The sequence below is a fragment of the Myotis nattereri genome, assembly GCF_964212035.1.
Source record: "Myotis nattereri genome assembly, chromosome: 16".
NCBI lineage: Eukaryota > Metazoa > Chordata > Mammalia > Chiroptera > Vespertilionidae > Myotis > Myotis nattereri.
The window spans coordinates 30,821,893-30,846,860 of NC_138091.1; the positions used below are offsets into that span (position 1 = coordinate 30,821,893).

Here is a 24,968-nt window from a genome sequence, read left to right on the forward strand (position 1 = left end):
GTTGGCTGTAGGTTTGTCATATAAGGCTTTAAATTCACTCACTAATGTCATGTTATTATGTTGAAGTATTGTTACAGAAGACCAAGAAATACCAAGCATGCTTCCTAGAGTAAGGGAGGGACCCCATTTATTAACACTAGTGGATTCCGGGAATCATTTCCAAACCAGAGTGAAGAAACATGCCAAAAGCCTGTCTGTATATATCCCACTGGGGTCTTTGTTTTGCAGATTTGCCCCCTACCCCCTTCAGCCCTGCAGGAAGGCCCCAGGTGTCAGGCCACATCAGAGGGTCTGTCCTGGCACCAGTATAACAACCCTCCCCCGCCCAGGGCAATTCATTGTTCACAGTTTCTATGGCCTGACACACCTTGCAGGACCAGTTTCCTCCTCGGTATGGTCCCTCTATTCCCATTTTGCTGAGAGGTTTTATCAGGAATGTGTGTTGGGTTTTGTCAAATGATTTTTCTGCATCAACTGATGTGATTTTTGTCTCAATTTGTTTATGTGATGTATCACATTTATTATTTGTGGATATTGTACCACCTTCCTTGCATCCCCGGAATAAATCCCACTTGGTCATGGTGTATGATCTTTTTAATGTAATGCTGGATCTGATTTGCTAGAATGTTGTTGAGGATTTTAGCATCTATGTTCATCAGGGATATTGGCCTGTAATTCTTTCTTTGTGGTGTCTTTACCTGGTTTTGGGATTAGGGTGATGCTGGCTTCATAGAAAGAGCTTGGAAGTGTGCCTTCCTCTTGAGTTTTTTGGAATAGTCTGAGGAGGATAGGTTTTAATTCTTTTTTGAATGTTAATAATACTAATTCTTTTTATCCAATGCATGAACAAGGTATATCTATTTATTTAGGTATTATTTAAATTCACTCATTAATGTCATGTAATTTTAAGTATATGTGGTTTGCATATATTTTGTATTTATTCCTAAGAAGATTTAAATTATTCTACGAAACTTTCCTGGTACCTGCAAATAAAGACTGTCTTGCTTCTTTCTTTCCAATCTATACTCCTTTATTTTGCTTGCCTTATTTCACTGGCTAAATGCCCAGTACAATAGAAAAGGTAGGAGTGGGCATTTTGGCCTTGAATCTGACCCAAAAGGAAGCACTTGGTCTTTAATCATTAAATACAGTGTTGACTATAACTTTCTGCAGATTTCCTTTATCAGGTGGAGGAGATCCCTTCTATTTCTGAAAGTTTTTTTAAAAATCATGATTGGATGTTGAATACTGTCAAATGCTGCTTTTCTGTATCTATTAAGATATCCATATTTTTTTTCCTTTACTATGTTAATGTAGTGAATTACATCAATGGATGTTTGAATATTAAACCAACCTTGCTTTCCTGGAGTAAACCATGCTTGATCATGACATATTATCCTTTTTGTGTATTGCTGAATTTTATTTGCTAACGTTTTGTTGAGATTTTTTTTCCTCTGTTCATGAGAGACATTGGGTGATAGCTTTTTCTTGAAATGTCTTTTTTTTTTTTTTTTAACTTTGCTATCAGGGCAATGGTAGCCTCAAAATGAAGCCAAATTTTTGGAAGAGTTTTGTGTAGAATTGGTATTATTTCTTCCTTAATGTTTGGCAGGCCGTAACATTTAACATGACTTCAGTTAAAGATCTGGGAATTAAAAAAAGTATTAGGATGCAAAAAAAGAAAATATAAAACTAGAAGTAACTTTTCCATAGAATATCTTTCCCTGGCTAACTATATCCTAAAGTCTGATCCTATAGTCATGTTGCAGACCAGCCCACTTTCATTCAACAGATCTGTCCCCTTCTCCTTAGAAGAAAAAAAAAGAAACATCTTTCTTTAGAACATTTTGTGAGGTATCATTCTCATAATTTCCTTAGTTTCTTTAGACACGGTTCCTTTAGTTCCTTGAAAATCATACTTAAAATATGAAACTTAGTCTTTGTCTAATAAATCCAGCATCTGGCCTTGCTTATTGACTGCTTTACTTTCTGTGAATGGAAAATAGTTTTGTTTCTTCACATGCCTTACTTTGTTGTTGTTATTGTTGAAAACACATCTTAAATAACATAATGCAGGAACTCTAGAAATCAGATTATCCCCCTTCCTCAAGGTTTACTGTTTAGTGATGTTTTCTTAGAACTGTATCTGTAAAGTCTGTATTTCTTGTCATATGTGGCTACTAAGTCTCTTCTTGGTTAGTTTAGTGGTCAGCTGATGACTGAACAAAAATATTCTTAAGTGCCTGGAACTAATAAGTCTCCCAGTAATTGCAGAGGGGCTCTGTGTGCATTTGTGGGCATACCTTCAATACTTACTAGGCAGTTGACATCTCTGCCTTAGCCTTCACTTCCTGCTTGCACAGAGCCTCCAAGTCAGATAGAGATGAGAGCTTAGGACCTTCTCAGGTGTTTCATGAGAATGCTCCCCACCCTGGGCATGCCTGAGGTCTGATAGGGCCCCAGGAATGTGTCAGAGCTTTTCAAAGTCTTTCATGTACATTACATTGAAGCTTCTCCTTTAAGCTTTTTGGTTAGTCTATTGTTTGCCCCACTCTTATCCATCACCTCCGGCAGCTGTGATGTTAAACAGTTGCTGATGTTTGTTTTTGACAGATATCCAGAGGAAAAGATTATTTGCACTTGGGTAAGCTCAAAGTTAGGGCAAATAAAGAAAAGCCTTGAGAGTGTGGTCCTCCAAGAAATCACCAAACAGGTCAAATAATGACAATTCTCTGAAAATGGAGTTTTGAAGGAACTCCATCACCATTCTACACCACCAATGGCTGCCAGGCTTTTTTTTTCTTTTCTTTTTTTAATTTTGTTTTGTTTTACCATGAATATAGGCTGTTGGTCTTCAAGGCCACCACAGAGATGGGGAATATAGAAATTAAGCGAGGTAAAAATGCCATTAAGCTTGCTGTTCTTACTGAATTTATCCACTCTCCTTGAATAAACACTTCCTGGACTGCTGCAAAATTTTTATTAATTAATATGGTTCTGAAAAAGTTAATTCTGACCAATTTTGGTAGTGTTCTCATTGCTTTTGTGGAGGAGAGAATTTTTAAAGGTCCTTAGTTTGCTGTTTCCACTGTCATACTATTATTCTATTTATCATCTTTCTGTGACATGTTTATTTAGGTGTATGACTTGTAAATGGCTTTTTAAAAATCTCAATTGACAGTTTTATTAGAAAAAGTAAACCAAGTGAATGTATTGTGCTCACAGATATATTTAATCTTAACCCTACTACTTTACTTTACATGTGTATTTATTATCTTTTCTTATTATATCCCTTTGTTTTACAGTTTTTATCTTTAATCCTCTCTTCCCTTTAATAGTCTGAAGTTCTACTTGCTCTTCCTATTTTACTATGTTACTAAAAACACATGTATTAAAATATTTAAACTTATATTTTCTATCAAAATAAAAACTAAATAGTATAATACATAAAGTCAAATTTCAAAACAATATTTAAAACAAGAAAGCTATTTAGATTGTTGCAATATACTTTGGTATCTCTGGTTTGGGAAAAAGATTTGAGATAACTTTAATAATTGCTGTTATTTATTGAATGTTTACTATGATTAAACAAACTCAGATAATTTACATTTTTATGTGACTGTCCAAAGTAACATAGATTATAGATAATAATATCAGGATTCACGCTTGGGTCTGCCAAATACCAGAACCAAAGCTATAATGCTTCTCAAATGCTTGTTCCTTTTACCATGAAGGTAAAAATTTAAGAGCACAGTTAGCTGAAAGGGGCATGCATGTTGATGAGAACAGATAATAGGAAATTGTCTTTCTCAGTATTTCTAATGAGACAAAATTTTAAATATAGAGGAAGAAAAATACATAATAACAGATAACATCTAGAAGAATAAAAATATGCTGAAGGATAGCCTGGAAGGGACAGCTGGGGAGTATGATAAGGAAGTCAAAGAGACAGAGAAAGTAAATCTATTTTGACTAAAAAGAACAGATGGGACATGAGCAAAGACAAAAGGGGCCAGTGGGTAGGTGTCATCAGTTGTAGAGCAAGTAACTGGAATCTGATCAATTGAAAAGAACTTATTTACTGGACTCCTGGGCACTGTGTCAGATACAAAAAAATGTAGTGTTATTTTGGGAATGATAACGATGTAGACAAGACAGATGGCACTAACTGGGGCATTAATTTCGAAGGGAAAGACTACAGACAGAGGGCAGAAAGAAAGAGTTTAAGGCAATCCCCTTGTGAGCCAGCTTGCATATCAATCTGGAATTTTTGTAGGACTAAAAAGATATAGAAGTATCACTATAGTTGCTATTAAATCAAAAGTAAAGGACTTGTAGATGGAAAAAGATGTCAAATCACCTACTCTTTCCATTTTTGCTTTTGTGTAAATTAAAAGATTAAAGATTTATGAAAACACATTCACACATACATATACACTACAGACAGTGCTTTATATTATCCTCCCAAATTTAAATAAGACTATTAGATAAGACTGGGTATGACTAATTCTGAATAGGTTTAACCACCTTAGAACTTAGAAGGCACTAGAACGTCTTTTTGTGTTGGAGGAAATCGCAAGCAAGACATAAAAAGTGCCTAAAAACATTCAACAATGTAGTGAAGATGGGCCTCCATTTGTGAAAGTGTAAGTTAATCAAGGTTAGTTGGTGCTAGTAGACATGGAACCCAATTCAGAGGCATGAGGAGGAAATTAGCTTTCTGGGTATCCCCCTTTGTATATTATATGTAACAGTCTCATATGTGCCTGCACATTAGAATCACCTGGGAATCTTTTTTAAAATCCTGATTTCTAGGCCTCATCCTCCAGAAATTCTGTTTCATCAAATCCTTACAACTATAATATGTGGATGTTATTATTATCCCTATTTTATAAATGATAAAAATGAGATTCAGACATGTTAAGTAACTTGCCCAAGTTCACATAGTAGGTGGAAGAGTAACAATTCATATCCTAATATGTATTATGTTTCTTTTACCCTGAGGAAGGCACATTTTAGGTGCTAGGGATATCAAAAAATATATTTGGCAATCCTTATTCTTGAGATGCATATAGACTAGTCAGGAGACAGAAAGCCAAAAAAAGTTGCAATACAAGAAAATATTTGTTATAACAAGTATATACTAAGTGAATGAGTAAAGAATTACATAGTTTTGCCTGGGGATGTGAGAGACCATTTGAGCACAGACGGAATTCCAATACGTACAAAATAGTGCATACAAAGACCCAGAAGTAGGAAAAAGTTTAAACTACTTAGGAAACCCTAAGAAGTCAGAAAGACTGAAACATAAAATGTAGAGGTATAGTAGGAGATGATGCTTGAGAGAGCAGCAGTGTATGTGAGGCTAAAGAATTTAGATTTCATCCTGTAGGAATTGGGGAATCATTAAAGTCAGTCCTGTAAACAGTTCAATAAAAGAGGTTCTACATGTTATTATATCTTGGGATCCATAAGGCTATAAAAATTCAAGGACTGGAGATTTGAAGGGAGATGGTGGGAAGACAGCAGCATGCTCTAGATCAGTGGTTCTCAACCTTCCTAATGCTGTGACCCTTTAATACAGTTCCTCATGTTGTGGTGACCCCCAACCATAAAATTATTTTCGTTGCTACTTCATAACTGTAATTTTGCTAGTTATGAATTGTAATGTAAATATCTGATATGCAGGATGTATTTTCATTGTTACAAAATGGAACATAATTAAAGCATAGTGATTAATCACAAAAACAATATGTAATTATATATGTGTTTTCCAATGGTCTTAGGCGACCCCTGTGAAAGGGTCATTCGACCCCCAAAGGGGTCGCGACCCACAGGTTGAGAACCGTTGATCTAGGAGGTAAACAGAATGAAACCAATTACATATACCCAAGAAGAACTGAACAGACTCCTTGGGTTATAGAATTGAGATGCTTCCTCCAAGTGAGATAGAGACAAAAAGATGTGAAGTAGAGGCTCATGTCATATTTATGTTTGTATGTAGATGTGTATGTTCATATACTAAATGAAGGTAATTTCCTTTCTGCCAGTAATTAGGTTTGTGTCCATAAACAAGCTTCTTCGCTTCTTCCTTTCCCTGAGTTTCAGCTTTCTCACCTAGAACATGAAGGCTGGCTTGGTGACTCTGAAGGTCTCTTCCAGCTATAATGTTTTATTAGGATTCCAGGTGGTGACTAGAGAAGATAAAATTCTGTGTCAATTTATAATTATGTTGTGTAAATGATACATTATCTTTTCCTCCTCTTAGGAACTGTCGTGTGAAAATGACCCAACAAATGCAGAGTTTACATCTTTCTCAGTCAAAAAAACATAGCGCCCCATCATCTCCCAATGCTGCCAAACGCCTGTACAGAAACCTCTCTGAGAAACTGAAGGGGAGCCACTCTTCATTTGATGAGGCCTACTTTAGAGCAAGGACTGACCGGCTGAGTCTCAGGAAGACCTCTGTGGTAAGAAAACTCTTTATATTCTTGCCTCGGTTTGATTTATGCAGTTGTGTTTGGATTTAAGGGAATGCTAATATGATCCACATTTACCTCAAAACGTCATGTTTGCAATGTTAGAAATGCTGGGAGTCAGTTAAGACAGGAGCTGCACATATCTATGTTGTTAGCTAAAGTATGAGTGATTGTGAGATTTCCCCTTTCTCTTTCTTAATTTTCCCTCTTTCACCCTCATTTTTCATTCTCTAATAGACCAAAGAAACCAAAAGCAGCAAATAGGGAGTATGAAATTAAATAGCTTTCTGAGAGCTTCATTGCTCATTTAAATATTGAATGATCAATAAACAATATTTTACTTATTTATAATGTATATTCCATATGCTTTCCAAAGGCATTCAAGACAGAATTCAAGCAAAAAAAAATGCATAGGCATTATATAATGGGAAAGAACGAGATAGAGGGAAACAGTGAGTGAGAAAGAAAGAGGAAGGAAGGATAAAAAAGAAACTGGTGAGGATGGGAAGAGAAAGAGATATACCAAAAACCTAGGCAAATATAGTACCTAAATTTTATAATTACATTTATCTTTGAATTCCTATACAGTTATAGCTGAAAGTATATCGGTCTATAAGGAGACATTAATATTTTCTGTTGCTAAATCCTCTGGCCTTTATAAGCTGTCATGGTGAATTATGTAATGGAGAATAAAAAATAGTACTGGTGATGTTACAAAGATTCTCATGTAGTAGTTTCTTATATTGGCCCTCAGTAAAAGCTGAGGGCATAACATTAACATGCTCAGCAAGGGTATTTCTGCAGGGGGTAATGGCACCATTTGTTTGAGTTTAAAACAGAAACGAGCCCTAGCCTTTCCAGATAGAAGCATACTAGAGTTTGCCAGCACAAGCATGGGGGAGGAAATGACTTAAGAGTGAGAGCAAATATGGCACATGAGAAATGAGACATACTAAGAATCACAAATATACAACTCTGGACAGGACAGCATTTTAACTTTGCACTCATTTGCTTTCCCATTTCAAACTCATCTTCTGGGAGGGCTTGGTTGTGGCTGAGTTATGGCCTAAGTCTCAGAGGCTCTTCAGTTTGGCAGATTGTTGACAAAACCCTTTTCCATTCAGCAGATTGTCCTGAGAGCTGCATGCCAAAATAACTCTATTCCCTGGGTACCCACTGTCAAAATGAGCATTTGCATAATCGCTTTGTATTTTCTTCAGTCATGTGTTATGTACTCAGCTAAGCAGACCTGCAGCCTTTGATAGGGAGAATCATTTTTTGATAAGACTAAAAATAAAACCTGCCAATCTAAATACTTGGTCACTGAAGACCTTACACATTTTAATTACATGACTCCTATGCTAGGTCAAGACCAATGATATTTCAATATTTTAAAGACTGAGCTACTCTTGGAGAAGATACCAGACAGATGTGTAAATGTAAATGGGTTGCTCTTCTCCCATGAGCTATAGAAATATGTATCTGAAAGGACTTTTCAAAGGAACCATGTTGTCTTTATGGGTATTGTATTAAACTTTTGGTTCTCTTTGGGACCAATTTGCCACCCAAACTGGATTCTGTAATAACATTATTCCAGGGGCAGTTCAAACAAATGCAATTAAAAATACATTCTATAAACAAATACTTGAAAGAGGTCATATTTCCCACCTACTGAAGTCATAACTGTACATTAAAATTATTAAAGGCCCTGAGAGTCGTACAGTAAAATAATGGGGTAACTTGGCTTAATCCAATATTTACCAAATTTATTTGACCACATGCTCCCTTCTTCATAGAACACTTTTTAAGCGTCTATCAAACAAGTATTCCACTGAACACTGAGTTGAGAAAGCTGTATACTATCCATGCTCTATTGTATTGCGTCAGTGCATCTAAATGTACATATCTGTTCAATGTCCCTTAGAAATGATGGAAGGAAGATCCAACACAGTGTTTACGTTGGAGACCTTGGCATAAATTATAACTTACAAGTGAGAATGCAGTCACTGAAGCAGTCCCAAAATTCAAGACAGCTAAGCTGCTAAGATACACTAGTCTATGAAATTGTACTAACCTGCTATTGTTCTTCTCCAGAACTTCCAGGGCAACGAAGCCATGTTTGAAGCAGTCGAACAGCAGGACATGGATGCTGTGCAGATCCTTCTGTATCAGTACACAGCAGAAGAACTAGATCTCAATACTCCTAACAGTGAGGGGTTGACGCCTCTCGATATTGCCATCATGACCAACAATGTGCCCATTGCTAGGATTCTCCTGAGGATGGGGGCTAGAGAAAGTCCACACTGTAAGTAAACCTGAGAATTAAAGTATGTTCTTTTAAGACTAGACCCCACTGAAATAGCCATTGCTGACCCTTGGAGTATGAATGATTGCCTAAGCATAGGTTGTGAAATATTTTCCATGTTTTTATGGACTTTCATGCAACTATTGATCAGTCTAGGCATCAGGTTACATTCTAAATAGAATACACTAAATGGTATTGAAATAGAACCTCAAGGGAACATCCTCCTAAGAATGTAACTAAATGTGAAATACTCCAAGTGAGGCTATAGAACAGGAAATGCATAGAAAAAGAGTAAGTATGTGAGATATTGTCTTTATGTTCATAATCTGTATGCTGGTTTCACTGATTCATTCAACAAAAACTGAGGACAGGGCACTGTTCTAGGTACTAAGAATGCAGTGGTGAGCAAGACAAAACTCTCTCTTCTCATAGAACTTACATAATAGTACAGGGGACTTCTAATAAGCAAGTAAATAGCTAAATTAAAATATAAACTCAAACAGTGATAAATACTATGAAGAAAATAAAATGAATGAGTGGCTAAAGGTTGATGGAGTGGGAACTATTTTAAATAGGGTTGGTCAAGAAAAGCCTCTCTGATGGAAGGACATTTGAGCCTAGTCCTGGACATCAAAAAATGAGGTGGGGGTCAAATTCTAGGCAGACTGAACGTCAAATTGCAGAGGCAGGCAGAAATGAGATTGCCGTATTTGAAGAACAAGAAGGCTAATGTGGCTAAAGCAAAATGAACACAGGAGAGGTGGGTTGCTGAGGAAGAAGTCACCAGAACCAGATCATTCAGGCCATGGTGAGATACTTCACTTTGATTGTGTGATGAGGAGACAGCGGAGCAGTTGCATGATACAGTCTGCTTTACATTTTCAAAGATCACTACAGTGCTCTGTGGAGAATAGACAGTGGTGAGGCAATTATGAAGAGCAGTTAGGAGTCTAGTTTTAGTGGTACAAAAGACAGATGCCAGTTGTTTGGACTAGCATGCTAATGACCCTGATGGCAAGCAGGGGTGGAATTCTGGATGTATTTCTTAACAGCTTTATTCAGATATAATTCACATGCCATACAATTCACCGGTTTTTAGTATATGCACAGAATTGTGAAACTTATCATCACAATTTTAGACCAAACAAACCCATTAGTTATCACCTTAACCTCTCATTGCTCCCAGCCCTGGGCAACCAATCTACTTTCTGTTTCCAAAGATTTGCCTATTCTGGGCACTTTTATATCAATGGAATCATATAATATGTGGTCTTTTGTGAATGGCTTCTTTCTGGAGTTGAGCTGAGGATACTAGCCAAAGGGAGCTACTCTGGGGCCAAAGGCAGACCCTACCCAGGAGTGGATGGGGTAAAATCATACAACCCTACCCCTGGCCAGGCACTATTCTGAGCACTTTACATGTATTCACTCCTTTAATCCTCGCAGCAACATTCTGAGGTAGGCACTCACATTCCCCTTGGTGCAAACTCTCTGACCCAGTGACCACAATGGCTCTGAGCCACAGTTTTTATGTTTCCTAAAAGAAAAAAAGTAAACTCATCAAACTGTTAGTTTCACTAATACTGATTCACTTACTTCCAAGTGGTGAGACCCAGAGGCTGAAAGAGAAGCAAGCAAATATGTAATTAGAGGTCACGTCTCTGGCTCTAAATTTCATAAACCCCTGCCACCCAAAGACTAGGTCCAGAGACAGACCCTTGTATCAGAAAACTCTTTATTTTAAAAATGCTAAGCTCACCACATCCATGTCAAAGAGTGTGAGGGTTTGGGTTCCACAGGATTGGGGCTCTTCATCTTCAGTAAGAGCGTCATCATCAAAGTGCTGCTTCCTTTTAGTAGACTGGAGGATTTGCAGGGATGGGCAAAGAAGGATCGAAGAAATCAAAAGGGCTTATTTGCTACCTTCCAGTTTATGTTGCAATAACGTCTGACCCGAAGATCCAGTGAGAGAGCAGTGGAGGAAGAATCAGAGGGTCTGAACATAGAGAATGCAGACTGAGCCCCACTCTGTAAAAACAAGGAGACCATTCATTCAGATGTTGCTTGCACTGGGCTGGATGAAACATTAGTCCTACTTACCTAAGACGCTACAAAGAATTCTCCATTAAACTAGTAAGACTCCCAACTCTCCCCAAGCCTCTTTGTGCATAATTAAATCCCTATAAAAGAATCCAAGTACTAAATATCTTGTTAAACCAAAAGAAAATGTGTTCAAAGATCCCTGGTTTTACTCACTCCCTCAAGAATGATAACCACAATTATCATCACAAAGTTGGAAAGGACAGTGAGAGATCAACCCAGGTTTTAGCCTCTGGGAAATATGACACCTAAGTCACCTTGGCCATCCAACAAGTCAAAGACTTAGTAGTATGGACTCCCACAGGTGTAAAAACGGCAAAGGAATCTTGACTGAGTATCTATCTATTAAGTCTCCACATACACATCTCCATTTTTCACTCTAGCCCTTCAGGATGGTGTTGTTAACTCATTTCAAAGAGGAAAGTTTCATGCTGAAAGGCTAAATGACTGACCCAAGCCTACCAAAAACTCAACTCCAAGGCTGTGGGACACCAGTGCCTGAGGTCCCTTTATGCAAATTTACTGCCTTTCCAAACAACCAATAACGGAAAGCTATGGCCATTGGACCCTGCATCTTTCTGTGTGTGCTAAAATCCTGTGCTATGCACTAAGGTGCCATTCCTGTAGGAGAGAGGCAGGACAAAAGAACACAGTCTGTTTTCAGGTATTTCTAATTCATTTCATATACCAAATACAAAAGAACGTGCTATTGTGCATGAGTATGAGAGAGCCAACCAGAAAAACTAGTTTGCCAGCCAGAACCAAATAAGCAAATACCTGCTACCAATTGTTCCCCAGTAACTTCAGAGACAGGGTATAAGAGAAGAAAAATAACAATGAAGTCTTAAGTTCCTAGAGTGTTTTACATATTTCAACAATGTTTTTGCTGGCTTGTGAGATGGTCGTTTCCTCATTTTAGCCAATGAGCTGAAATGAGGAAACTAACTCCCATTTCAATGAGAAAATTGGAATAAGTCAAATAATTCACCAAATGCTACAAAACTAATAAGTGGTGAAGGCATGATTTGAACCCAGGTCTTTAGTATTCAATTCTTTGGTATTTGTGGAAAAGCATTAGCACTCTTTCTATCACACCACAGATGCTCAATTCCTTCCTTCCCTGATTCTCCATCTGTTCCTCTACTAATGCTTGTCAAGTATTTCAAAGCAGAATGCAGGGTTTCTAATAGGGTTAATTTTTCTGTCTTCTACCCCTATGTGCTCCCTTCTGAAAACTAGCCCGGTACTTTTTCTACTATGCCAATCAAGAATCCAGCACAACTCAGAAGAAAGTCCTCTGTAATTCTCCCATTTTGTAACAGGAATCACAAGGACACAGAGGAGTTTAGGGACTTAACTCCTAACCATTGGTGTGGCCCTGTCTTCCAGTCTTTAGTTCCTCAATCATAGAACTATAAACACAGCTTGAAACTCAACCATGTACATTTTCTTATTCACAGGGCAAGTCCTAGAGTGGCCACCCAAACTTGTACACTGCAAAGGTTAAATGTATTCAGAACTACCACCTGCTCATTAGATGACTCTACTATCTTAGCGACTTTTTTCTGTTCCTCTCACCTTTAAGCAAGCAGCACAAAGTAATACTTATACCTTCTAGAAGAAAACTTCAGTCACTATTATAATAGCATCTCAAGTACTTCCTCTGAGACTGGTGTGCCGAGTTCAGGAAACAGAATCTGAAAGGACTGAAGTTAGGAAAGCTGATGTACAGAGATACTTCAGGATACCTGGAGGCTGTGCCTTTGATAGTTCATCCATTCAGTGTTCCAGTGTCCATGACTACTCATGTTCAACTGAACAGCGGTATCTGGGAAAGACTTGTCTCTGCATGGCCAAGTCCCTAGTCATAAACCCTCCCTTATCCTAACTCATACCATCAAATCACAGTCCAACAGTCTCCAGAGGAATTTACTGAATAATCAATGAGGTCCTAGCCTTTCTGAGGCTGCTATTTATTTGGCATCATTTAGGCTCTGTAAATAAGTAATCATAACGAAGCCAGGTGTTGTTGTTTTTGCATATCTACCATGTGCAAATCCCATCACTCACATGGATTTTGTCTCGCCTTTTAATCCCAGTATCTGGCACATAGTAGGTACTTAGAAATTTTCAATTGTAATTTTCAGTTGTAATTTTAAGCCCTTTCTTATGCTGCTGGGAAATACAGGTATCGAATTTTCACACATACACACTAATACATCGTGTGTGTGTGATATTCATAAATGTATGAAAAATACCTTTAAGTTTTCCAGTAATTTATATTTGGGGTACCTGTTGTAGAATTTGGTTGTAGATGTAGCCTGATAGTCTTTCTGTCCTTTCCTAGGGTAGCATTCTCCCTCCTCTTCAAACCATCTCCCCTCTCTCTGCATTTCTTTGTGAACTCCTCTCTCTTGCTTTCTCTTGGATACTGTAAATGGGACTAGGACATGTCTCCCAGAATGAGTTATGTTCAGTTACTTCATAAAATGCAACTGCATAGTAACTGTCATTTGAGTAGGACACAGACACCGGTGTTACAATTTTGGCAGACTTGTCAGGATGCACCCCTCGTTTCTGCAGTAGTTGGGGGTTCGTGCTGGTGCTGGGACTGGTTCAGGGCACGTCTAAGAGGTGTGACTATAAACTAATGAGGCCAGCTTTATGTAAACAAACACACCAGAAAGTCTACAACCCAAACGAATGTTATCCTTTAACATGGTCCTCATGGGAAACCCCACACTTGCTCCAACAGTGCTGCCATTGCTCTGAACACGTTTGGATTTGTCCTTAGAGCCAGTTTATGAGAAAATCTGACTCGTTGCTTAGAGTCACACCTGATTTTTGTTCCAAAACAGCACTGCCCAACGTCATCACCCTCCATGTTCACCAGACTTGATTTAGAGTTTTCCTGAAAGCAAGTCCACCCTCAAAGGACAAAGATTTGCAACCATTAAGAATATGTAAAGAACTAGCCTTAGGCACATCTCTAGAATGAGTCCTAAGATATTTTCACCTGCTTCATTAAAATATGTGGACAGTAAATTTGATAGGATCAAGTAGAACACAGCATATAATCTCTTGGTATGGACTCCATGGCTAAATATCCTATATAATATGCTAAGTGTCCAGTTGTCTGTTCAACCAAAGTGTAATATGCTATTGATATGCTAAGGCCGCTCAACTGCTCGCTTTGACATGCACTGACCACCAGGGGGCAGACATTCTGACCGGTAGGTTAGCTTGCTGCTGGGTCTGGACGATCAGGATTGAGTGAGATGGACCAGACATGCCCTGGAGCCCTCCTGTGGACACTTCCCAGCCCCAATCGTGCACCGGTGGGGTCCCTCGGCCTGGCCTTCGCCCTGTTGCAATCCGGGACCCCCCGGGGGATGTCGGAAAGCCTGTTTCGGCCCAATCCCGCTCAATGCAGGAGCTGCCCCCTGGTGGTCAATGTCCTTCCACAGGGGGAGCACTGCTTAGCCAGAAGCTGGTCTCACGACTGGCGAGTGCAACGTAGTGGTGGGAGCCTCTCCCGCCTCCGCATCAGTGCTAAGGATGTCCGACTGCCAACTTAGACGGGGAGCTGGCCTAAGCCATCAGTCAGACATCCCCTGAGGACTCCTGGACTACAAGAGGGCACAGGCCAGGCTGAGGGACCCTCCCTGAGTGCACAAACTTCGTGCACCAGTCCTCTAGTATGATTTAATAAAGAGAAACCCAGTTGCAAATGTTAGGTATCACAGAAATCTTTGTCAGTGAGTTAAAAATGATTACAACATGTCTTCAGAACTGGTCACCCCAGGCAAAAATAATAAAATGAAATAGGTGGCTAAATCCTCACCTTGACATACAAACCTGCTCCTTGAACCTCATCTCATACTGCTCACTCCTCTCCCATGATACACCCACGAGACTCCATTCCATCCCTTCAATGTGCCATACTATCATACCGGAGGGCCTTCAGATTTGCTATTTCCTATGTTTGGAAGGCTTTAAATTTTATCACCACATGGTCAACTCCTTCTTAACATTCCAGTTTAAACATAACATCTTCAAGAGAAGCTTTCTCTGACCACCAAGGCTAAAGTCATTTTATTTTCATTTTTATTTAATCACATTTTAATTTTCTGCATAGCACTTATGTCTATGTTTTTATTTGATATTTTCTCTCTCCTTCATTAAAATATAAATTCCACATGAGCAGAAATTATCTCATTCATCACAATATCCCTAGCAAACAGTAGGCACTCAATAAATGTGCTTAATTGAATGAATCCCAAGGTTACTTCTAGTTAAGGGTATGAATATATTATTTATATTTAAGGCAATGATTTCACTGAATATGAAGTGAATTGATCTTTATATTTCCAAATAATTATTTAGACATCAGGTGGCCACAGCTTGAGCTATAGTTACCTGCTCTTAAATTGTCTTTTCATGCTTTTGCTTTTCACTTTTAAATATATACAGAATATATTCTCCTCGTCACAAAGTAAAATATAAAGTTAGAAAATATCTTTGACATATGTGTGTGTATATGCACACACTCACAGTCTAGGTTCCCATCCTTAAATTCCTGCAAAATAATCATTCCTAGCCTCTAGAGCAGCGGTTCTCAACCTGTGGGTCGCGACGCCTTTGGGGGTCGAACGACCCTTTAACAGGGGTCGCCTAAGACCATCGGAAAACACATATATAATTACATATTGTTTTTGTGATTAATCACTATGCTTTAATTATGTTCAGTTTGCAACAATGAAAATACATCCTGCATATCAGATATTTACATTACGATTCATGACAGTAGCAAAATTACAGTTATGAAGTAGCAACAAAAACAATTTTATGGTTGGGGGTCACCACAACATGAGGAACTGTATTAAAGGGTCACGGATTAGGAAGGTTGAGAACCACTGCTCTAGAGGCTTGATTGATCTAGAGCAGCGGTCGCTAACCTTTAGGACCACCGGTTGGCGACTGCTGATCTAGAGGACCCATTTCCAAGTTTACTCAGAGTGACTGTTGACAAGAGACTTGTGTTACTTTGTACATGGGCCTCTCCCTTTCCATAAAGCTGCTCTCTGACATGGCAGCTGGCTTCCCACAGAGCAAATGATTGGAGAGAGAGACACCAAAATGGAAGCAACAGTGTCTTTTATAACTTAACCTCAAAAATGATCAATTTTCATTTCTCCTTAATCTTGTTGACCACACAGACCAACCCTGGTACAGTGTAGGAGCATGTGAACACCAGGAGACAAAGATTTTTGAGGGCCTCTTGGAAACTGGATACCCCACTACCTATCTAGGATTGTTGAGAATTAAATGTAATAATAGCTTTAAAACATTTCCCTAGCATATTATAAATGGTCAAAAACATTGGAATCCAGTATAACTCTCAAAAAAACAAAAACAACAAACACTAGCGTTTCTAGTATTTAAATATTTTATCTATCTGTTGTATAGTTTGTGCTGTGAAAACATTGCTCAATAAAAAAGCACTTTTTAAAGTTTATAGAATTTTATGTTCCAAAACTACACTGGCCAACACAAGAGCTACTAGCCACTATAACTACTGAGTACTTGAAATGTATCTAGTCCAAAATGTGTTCTAAATGTAAATTTTACACTGAATATATCTCATTAATAATTTTATATTGATTCCATGTTAAATTAATACTTTTGCTCTACTGAGTTAACTAAAACATAGTAAGAATAATTTCATCTGTTTCTTTTTGTTTTTTAATGTCACTATTAGGAAATTTAAAGGAATATGGCTCACATTATATTTCTATCAGGTAGCACATAAAAATTAGAAGATATAATTATCGTCTTTCATACTTAAGCTCCCTATAAACATTATTGAGTAATATGCTTTGTATTTCCTAAATAAGTTCTTTAAGTGTTTTCTGTGTTTGTTTTAGAGAAAATGTCCATTTGCCTCTTGGGATACCTGGCAGGAGTCCCTCTCTGTGTCATTGGCCCTGGCTTCTTAAAGAACTACAATTGCAACCTAAACTATATAATATGGACTTTGTGAATATACATTCTGATGGAAAGTGGCAGAGAAAAACACTCCAGACCTTATGTCCAGAGTATAATGAGTTCTAAGAGAAGAAAGTTCTATGGTAATTAAAATGAAAATTTTAACCTTCAAATCTATAAAACATTTTAGGAACCACTCTCAAAGTCCTTGGGAAAACCTGAACATAAGTAAAGCCAAAATGAATTTTGAGTCCTGAACCTTAGCAAAATGGGTAAACTAAAACTTATGGTATGAGAATGTTTGAATTTAAAGATGTTCAATTATTGGATTACCTCTATAGTCTTTCTTTTGATGTTCCTACCTGAAAATAAGTGAGCTGTGAGGTTGTTAGAAGGTTGTCACTTATGATTAGCAAAGATAAATTTTATTAACTGTCTATTCTTGTTTGCCCAGAGGATACTGGCTTACAATGCAAGATTTATACCTAAGTAACCTTGTTTTATCCTTTGAAACAACAGATAGGGTTGAAACTGATACCACTTAGTACATAACATATTTCTGAATGGTATCTGGATAAAGAGGGGGTTCTTTTTAATGTAAGAACATAAAGCTATTTTATAAAAACAAGTATTTATTTTTGTGTGCCTCTAAAAAAGCATAACATATACCAATGGGTATAATAACAATGCAAGCCTCTACTAATTGAGTCTTCTCTGTAAATTATCACTAACATCACAATTTATGAGAGGGGTACCATTATTATGCCACTTTTAGTGATAAGACATGGGCTCCAGATGTCGGCATAACTGGTTAGGGTCATACATTCATAAGGAGCGGTGGTATAGGGAACCTACAGCCTTTTATAACCAGCTCAGGATAAGGAAACTCTTTAAACTAAACTCTTTAAGTTAATATTAAAAGTGAAAAGGACTGGGCTACCTTGATGACGTCTCCTCACAAAGGAAATCATATAGGGCCAAGGGACTACAGGAAAAGGCACCTAAAGCTGGTTATAAGGATCCTTTGAGCACTAGACCAAATGCTTGTCTTAGAACAATAAAAACAAGGAAAATGCTAATAACAATAGAAAAGTTAGTGCTAAATTGAAAGATGGCATATCATTAGTAATGGGCAAATGTATTCTTTTTTTTTAAGCAAGCCAAATGAATTGTTCCCTGAAAGTCTCAATTAAAAAATAAAAATTAGTGAGTAATTAGGTTGTCTCCATATCTTGGTTATTGTAAATAACATTACAGTGAATGATAGAAGATTGGATAAAGATGTGGTACATATATACAATGGAATATTATTTGGCCAAAAAAAGAGAATGAAATCTTACCATTTGTGAAACATGGATGGACCAAGAGGATTGTTATGCTAAGTCAGACAGAGAAAGACAAATCCCATATGATTTCACTTATATGTGAAATCTAAAGAAAAAAATAAACAAAACAGAAACAGACTCAAATACAGAGAACACACTAATGGTTGCCAGATGGGAGGGGGATTAGGGATGATAGGTGAAAGAGATGAAGGGATTAAGTAGTACAAATTGGTAGTCACAAAATAGTCTTGGGGATGTAAAGTACGGCATAGAGAATATAGTCAATAATCCTATTTAATAAAAGGCTAACATGCAAATCGACTGAATGGCAGAAAGACCTGTCGCTATGATGTGCACTAACCACCAGGGGGCAGACGCTCAACACAGGAGCTGCCTCCTGGTGGTCAGTGTGCTCCCAGAAGCCGGGCTCACCACTGGCGAGCTCAATTGCAATGGCGGGAGCCTCTCCCGCCTCTGCGGCAGCACTAAGGATGTTCGACTAATGCCTCAGGCGGAGTGGGAATTAAGCCATCAGTCGGACATCCCCCGAGGGCTCCTGGACTGTGAGAGGGTGCAGGCCAGGATGAGGGACCCGTGCGCCACCCCGCCCGCCCCTCCCCCCCCCCCAGTGCACAAATTTCATGCACCGGACCTCTAGTATTGTAATAATTATATATGGTGGCAGGTGGGTTCTAGAAATATTGGGGAACCACTTTGTAAGATACATGATTATCTAACCACTATGCTGTGCACCTGGAACTAATACAGAATAATATTGAATGTAAACTAATTGAAAAAAAAAAATTTTTAAATATATTCACTTTCATACCTAAAAAGAAAAATTAGATTTTACCCTCGTTATATTTTCAAGCTTTTAAGCAATTATCAATCAGGCCCAAATTTACGAATTGCAGGGCAAGGGCGAAATTAAGAACTAGCAAGGCGAAGAAGTAGTTAGTAATCTGTAGTTTAGATTCTGATGGTGTCTGATCACTATTTATCTCAGGGTTTAAACAGTAACCGTAATTGTATTCTTTGAACACCAAGTGCCTGCCCCTCCCCCTACTCCTACCCGATAGTTAATTAGCTGGGCAGGTCTTATAACAAATACTCAGAAACACTGGGTGGTAGAAATGCTGTTGATAATTAAACACCACAATAGCAAGGAGCCTATTTCAGGAGCCGCCAAGTGGTCCTGCCCCAGCCGGACTGCTCCCGGCACACTCACAGACCCTCTATTGTGCTGGCTATGGCAGTGCAGAGGGGTAGCTGCTTGGCTGGAGAAGGGATCTACAGCAGTAAGAGAGAAAAGGCCCAAGCTTGCAAACAGATCCAGGAGCTCCAGACTCAAGGGGGAAATATTCAGAGGGTGGAAGCAAAGGGAGAATGGATCCAAGAATAAGAGAAGTGGATGGGCAGGAAAATCAATCATAAAATAGACACAGCCTTTCTAGTTTCTGTGTCAACCAACCAACCAAAATGAATTCACCAATCTCATGACAAACAGGTAGCTGTTAGAAAATGGCAATACATAAATAATAGATTAATTTGCATTCCATTTGGTTTAGAGGAAGTTCACTGAGTTTTTAAGGTTTTTAAGAAAATCTTGGATAATCATTCCACCTCCCTGGGTCTAAGTTTCTTCACCTTAAAATAAGGGGGTTGCAAAGGTTCTCATCCTGAGGAGGCAGAAACAGGAATGCGATTCCCAGCAGGACCAAATGCCTAACCTACCAAATCATTACTTAGTAAAGATAAAACTACACAATCTAAGATAATTATCACTTTTACTTACTTTTGCTTAAAATGTATTAACCCAGTTTGTTAGGTTGGTTATCTCCTACTGAACAGATGCTTCTATTGGCAGTTATATAGCTCATTAATAATAGGGAGAAAATGATTAATTTATGAGTCAGCTGATTTGGTAGTCAATAAAGAAAATCTTTCAAAAGAGAGTGTTTTATTAAGCCATTAAAAAGTCCATGGGGGTTGGGGAGGGGGAAGGTTTGCTTGGTGAAACCACTGGCTCAGTCATTGCCTCTCCCACTCATGCATGGGATTACCTCTAACAGAGGCAAATATTGGCAGGGGCACCTGGAGATTTAGCCTGGGGCGGGGGAGCTTCTATAAAGTTTCCCTTAAAAAAAAAAATCTTCAATTTTGGGGGAAATTTTTCCTCTTCTCCATAACAAAAGTGTTCATTTTAATTTATAAATAATGTGTTTTCACCAAAATTTACACAGGAAATTTGGTGACCCAGGAAGATGCGCCTACTCATTCTGGGGCATCAGGCTGCGGTTTAGGTACCCGTTTGAGAAAGAAGCACGGGGATCTATATGAGCTTGGAAAACTTACTTAGTCATCAAATTATATGCATCTCCCTTGTTAGTCTATGAAAAGGCAAAGTGCTTTATCTTAAAGATATAGAATCCCTTTACCCCTATAAGTAAAACAACATCATGTCTACAACCTGGGAGGAGAGGGAAAGTCTGGAAACAAAGCGTGTTGTACTAGGGAAAGCAGGAAAAATGTCAGGGGAGCCAAGCACAGCTTAAGAGAAGCTGTCCATCTGAAATGCCACCTGGAATTCACACCCGTAATAACTGTTGTGAATATAAAAATTAATAGGGGGGATTTTATAGTATTAGAAAAATTTATTTTTATAAATCATGTGTCTATCACGCAAGTGTTGACGCATGCATGCAATTCAAACATCAGGCTTACAATAAAAAGCTCACTGAATGACTTAGCAAGGACAATTCCCCCATTTTCTCTATAATTTGGAGTGAAAGAAGGAGGGGGGATTGGGTAGAGGGTGCAGTTACTGGGTCAATTAATCAACCTGAAAACTGTGACACAAACTCTGACGCCTAACCTATGTCTAAAAATACACAAATGTATACGAATTTGTTTTAAACTGTCAATGCCTATATTTAGGACCTTCCCAGCAAGGCTATAATGAGACTGTGTTTGAGGGCTTCAGTCATAGCAGACTCTACCATTAATCTGAAGTTAGTTAAATTAACAGCATTTAGTACTGACTTGTCAATCTCACTGCTCCAGGAAATTGCACCTTGAGGCCACTAATATTGCCAATTTTTCCACTGGAGTATGCGCCCGCATGTGTATATGTGTATTTTTTTTCTCCAGAACCTCCTGTTCATACCCCATCCTTGCTTCCCTAGGTCCACAGCACTTATATTATCATTTATTCTGGCCTCCTTTAGCCTTCCCGGGGGATTCTGCGTAGGGTAGCTGCTCAGTGAAAGAGTTTTTTAGCTTTATATTTATTTGTTTATTTTTCTGTCATGGCTCATGACTGAGGCTTTAAAAAAAAAAGCGTGACAGTATTTAGAGTACATGATTGACTGCTACAGCAACATTCATTAACCATGACAAATCTACAGCAAAACACAGTCCCAAGTGTTCTAAATAGTAATGTTAAAAAGAAAGAAGAAAGAAAAAGGAAAAAAAGACTCAACTCATTTTTCATTGACCTCATCGGTAAATAAATTTAGACTGATAGTGAGCAGGGGCAATAATAAATTAGTATTCATTTCCTGTAATTAATGCAAACATGCCTATGAACACAGAGAATATGAATATATAACCGCCTAATTTCCATTTCAAAATACACCTAACAAATTTTCACTTGAGTTATCTTCATCATATTTTCCCCCTTTATTAGAAGAATGATATAGTTGGATTTCTTCCCCACCCACCTGGGGGAAAATATTGTTTTGGTCACAGAGAGTGTTCAATGGGTGGGTAACAGAAGTGCCAAACTTGATTCTGATGTTTCATGATCTGATCCCCTACCACATGCCCAGATCAGAAGTGACCAACTAGGCAGACCCTCACATGTAGGAGAGCCACCATAAGAAGCAGCCTCCTAGCCTGACATAGAATGTGAAACATCATGGACATGAACATTCACTCACACGGGAGCAGACTGGGTCAACAACATGATATGAATCAAACAAAGACTATCATGCCTTGAGTAAAACAGAAATATCAAGCTGAGGTTCTCTCAGCAAGAAGAGCTAGGACAGCTTTCTCTCTTGGGCATGGGCATCTCCAGAGACCATACCTACAATCAGACCACAATCAAAGATCAATGTCTGATCACACTCAAGTCAGCTATCAGAATTCACTAGAGCAGTGGTTCTCAACCTTCCTAATCCCGTGACCCTTTAATACAGTTCCTCATGTTGTGGTGACCCCCAATTTCATTGTTACAAATTAAACATCATTAAAGCATAGTGATTAATCACAAAAACAATATGTAATTATATATGTGTTTTCCGATGGTCTTAGGTGACCCCTGTGAAAGGGTCGTTTGACCCCCAAAGGGGTCATGAACCACAGGTTGAGAACCGCTGCACTAGACCTATTGTGGCAGCAGCAGAACACTTTGTTAGCAATAAATAAATTGACTAATACTAACAGAATTATGCCACTAGGATACACATACAAAAATGTCTATGAGCTGGGCAGAAAGTGATAAGAGCAAAAAATCTGAATCAAGTTCTAAAAATACAAAGAACAGACAACTCTGGCAGAATGTAGCTTCCCTCATCAATGACTTTTCCTAGGGCCGTCCTGGCCCTGCAGAGCTTTAGCTCCTAAGTGTTTGTCCTCTGAAGAGCATGGAAACGTGTGCAATCTGGATGAGAAGCGGTCCTCGTGGGCACTTGACAGTGGAATTCTAATTAACTGCTAAGCAGCTGTATGGGGTGTGTGTCACAAGAGGGCCAGAGGGCAATGGGAATATCTTAAATGGATGGATTTACCATTTAATCTAGTTGTAAATGTCACTAATTAGACCTTATCATAACAAAACATTAGTAACAAATATGGATCCCACTTCCGCCGGGCATTTTTTAAAACCTATAGTGGACTCTCAGATCTCTTGCCAGTGAAGCAGCGTTTTCCCAGCAAGAAAAAGGAATCACCTATTTCTTTCTGTTTAGTTGTCAGCCTGGAAAGTCGAGCCATGCACCTCAACACACTGGTGCAGGAAGCCCAGGAGAGGGTGAGTGAACTGTCCATTCAGGTGGAGAATGAAGGATTCAGTCTGGACAACACAGAGAAAGAGAAACAGCTGAAAGCTTGGGAGTGGAGGTACCGGCTCTACAGATGCATGAAAACAGGCTTCGAACATGCCAGTGAGTATAAGCAGAGGCCCTCTACGTTTAACTGGACCAAACCTTGGTTTGAGACAGCCAGGCCTTCCTTTACTGATTTTTCTGTAACACTACAGGGTCATGGATGACCGTTGTCGGCCTGTTTGGAGCAAGGGTTCTGGGAGACTGTAAAAGGATCTTTTGTCTTGATTTTCTGGCTCCTGATAGGTTCTCTGGCCACAGCCATGAGGCTTCAGTGCTGCTGGCCTCCCTCCACCATGTCACACTCATCTAGCACTTTCCACCCGTTACGCCCTAATGCCTAATGACCTGGATGGTCTGATGCCCTAAGTGACTATATTTTGGGATGCAGAGGTGGAAAAATATTTGTTTGCCTATTTGTCCAGTTTCTGCTTCAGGCTCAAATGTAAGTTGTTTTCGACTCTCTACTGCATTTTTTATATAGAGCTTATGTAAACTGACCTTCAGTGAATACAGGCTGCAGAGGACAGGCAATCAACCCATGAATTATGCTTTTGTCTGCACGTCCATTCTCTATTACCAGTCCTTTTTGTTAGTTTAAACAAGTCCTGTTTCTGGATAATACTAGCACTGGAAGGTACTGCTTACTGCAGCCTCTGATATAAAAGAATATGTATGTAATTCAAACTCAAACTTGTGAAATATTAAACTTTAATTACAAAAGAAAATCTTATTCAAACAGCAAAAAAATTAGAATTATATTGAAAATTTAAATATAAGGAAAAGGTCAGTTCATTAGTGTGGGAATTATCTGCCTCTGCTCCAGTAACCTTAGCTGTGATAAAAACCAAAGCAGTAAAACTCTTGTTTTCTGTAGTAGTACTCAATACTAAGCCCCAAACTAGGCCTACTCCTTTCTCTTGAAGCAAATAACTGACATGAATGAAAGGTTGCTTTTATTATTAACAATCTTTTAAGCAATGCTGATATGTTTGCTCTTTTTTTTAAAAAAAAATCCAGCCATTGTTTTAATAAATGCACTTGCTATTGTGCTTCATTCAGGACAAATTAATATTAGAAGAAATCATATTTTTAGACTTGATACCAATTTTTAATTTTCTAAATCACAAAACACCTAGAAGAAATACCTAACACCATAAGAAATCTATTAGTAGACATGACATTTGCATGTGAATTCTTTCCTAGTAAAATACTACTGTGTAATAGCAGGCACAATGAGAGCAAGGTGAGTTAACATCCCATGTTGGGAAGAGTCCAGAATTGGTCATCCAAAGCCATATGTCCTTGAACAAGTCATTTGGCCTCTTTGGGCTGCAGCTTCCTCACCCAAAAAGAATGGAATGCTGTTACTTGCCCTTTCTACCAACAGAGTTGCAAAAAGTCTCCCCTGAGATGATTTACACAAAAGTACTTAATGAAATATAATAGTTCCTGCTAACACTTTCTAGCCTCCTCTTCGCTGGTCCAGCTAACCTCCTATTATGTTTCCAGGATACTTTGGGAAGGCTTAACTGGTATTATTTACCCCTTCAAATGATGTTTTAATGATCAAATAAGACCAAGATGGCAACAAATAAAGGCCATTGAGACTTCTAATGAAAATGTTCAAAAGCAAAAGCTATTAGGCTCTACAAAACAAATG

The 24,968-nt window shown here is 38.5% G+C and overlaps 1 protein-coding gene across 1 annotated transcript in view; it reads left to right on the top strand.

Annotated features, from left to right (window-relative positions):
• The window catches only part of ANKFN1 (ankyrin repeat and fibronectin type III domain containing 1), a 482,658-nt gene that overhangs the window by 336,116 nt on the left and 121,574 nt on the right, over positions 1-24,968 (top strand). The window contains exons 6-8 of the mRNA XM_081109618.1: positions 6,269-6,470; positions 8,574-8,784; positions 23,171-23,365. Of these exons, the coding sequence (XP_080965744.1) occupies positions 6,269-6,470; positions 8,574-8,784; positions 23,171-23,365 (608 nt within the window). The remainder of the gene's footprint in view (positions 1-6,268; positions 6,471-8,573; positions 8,785-23,170; positions 23,366-24,968) is intronic.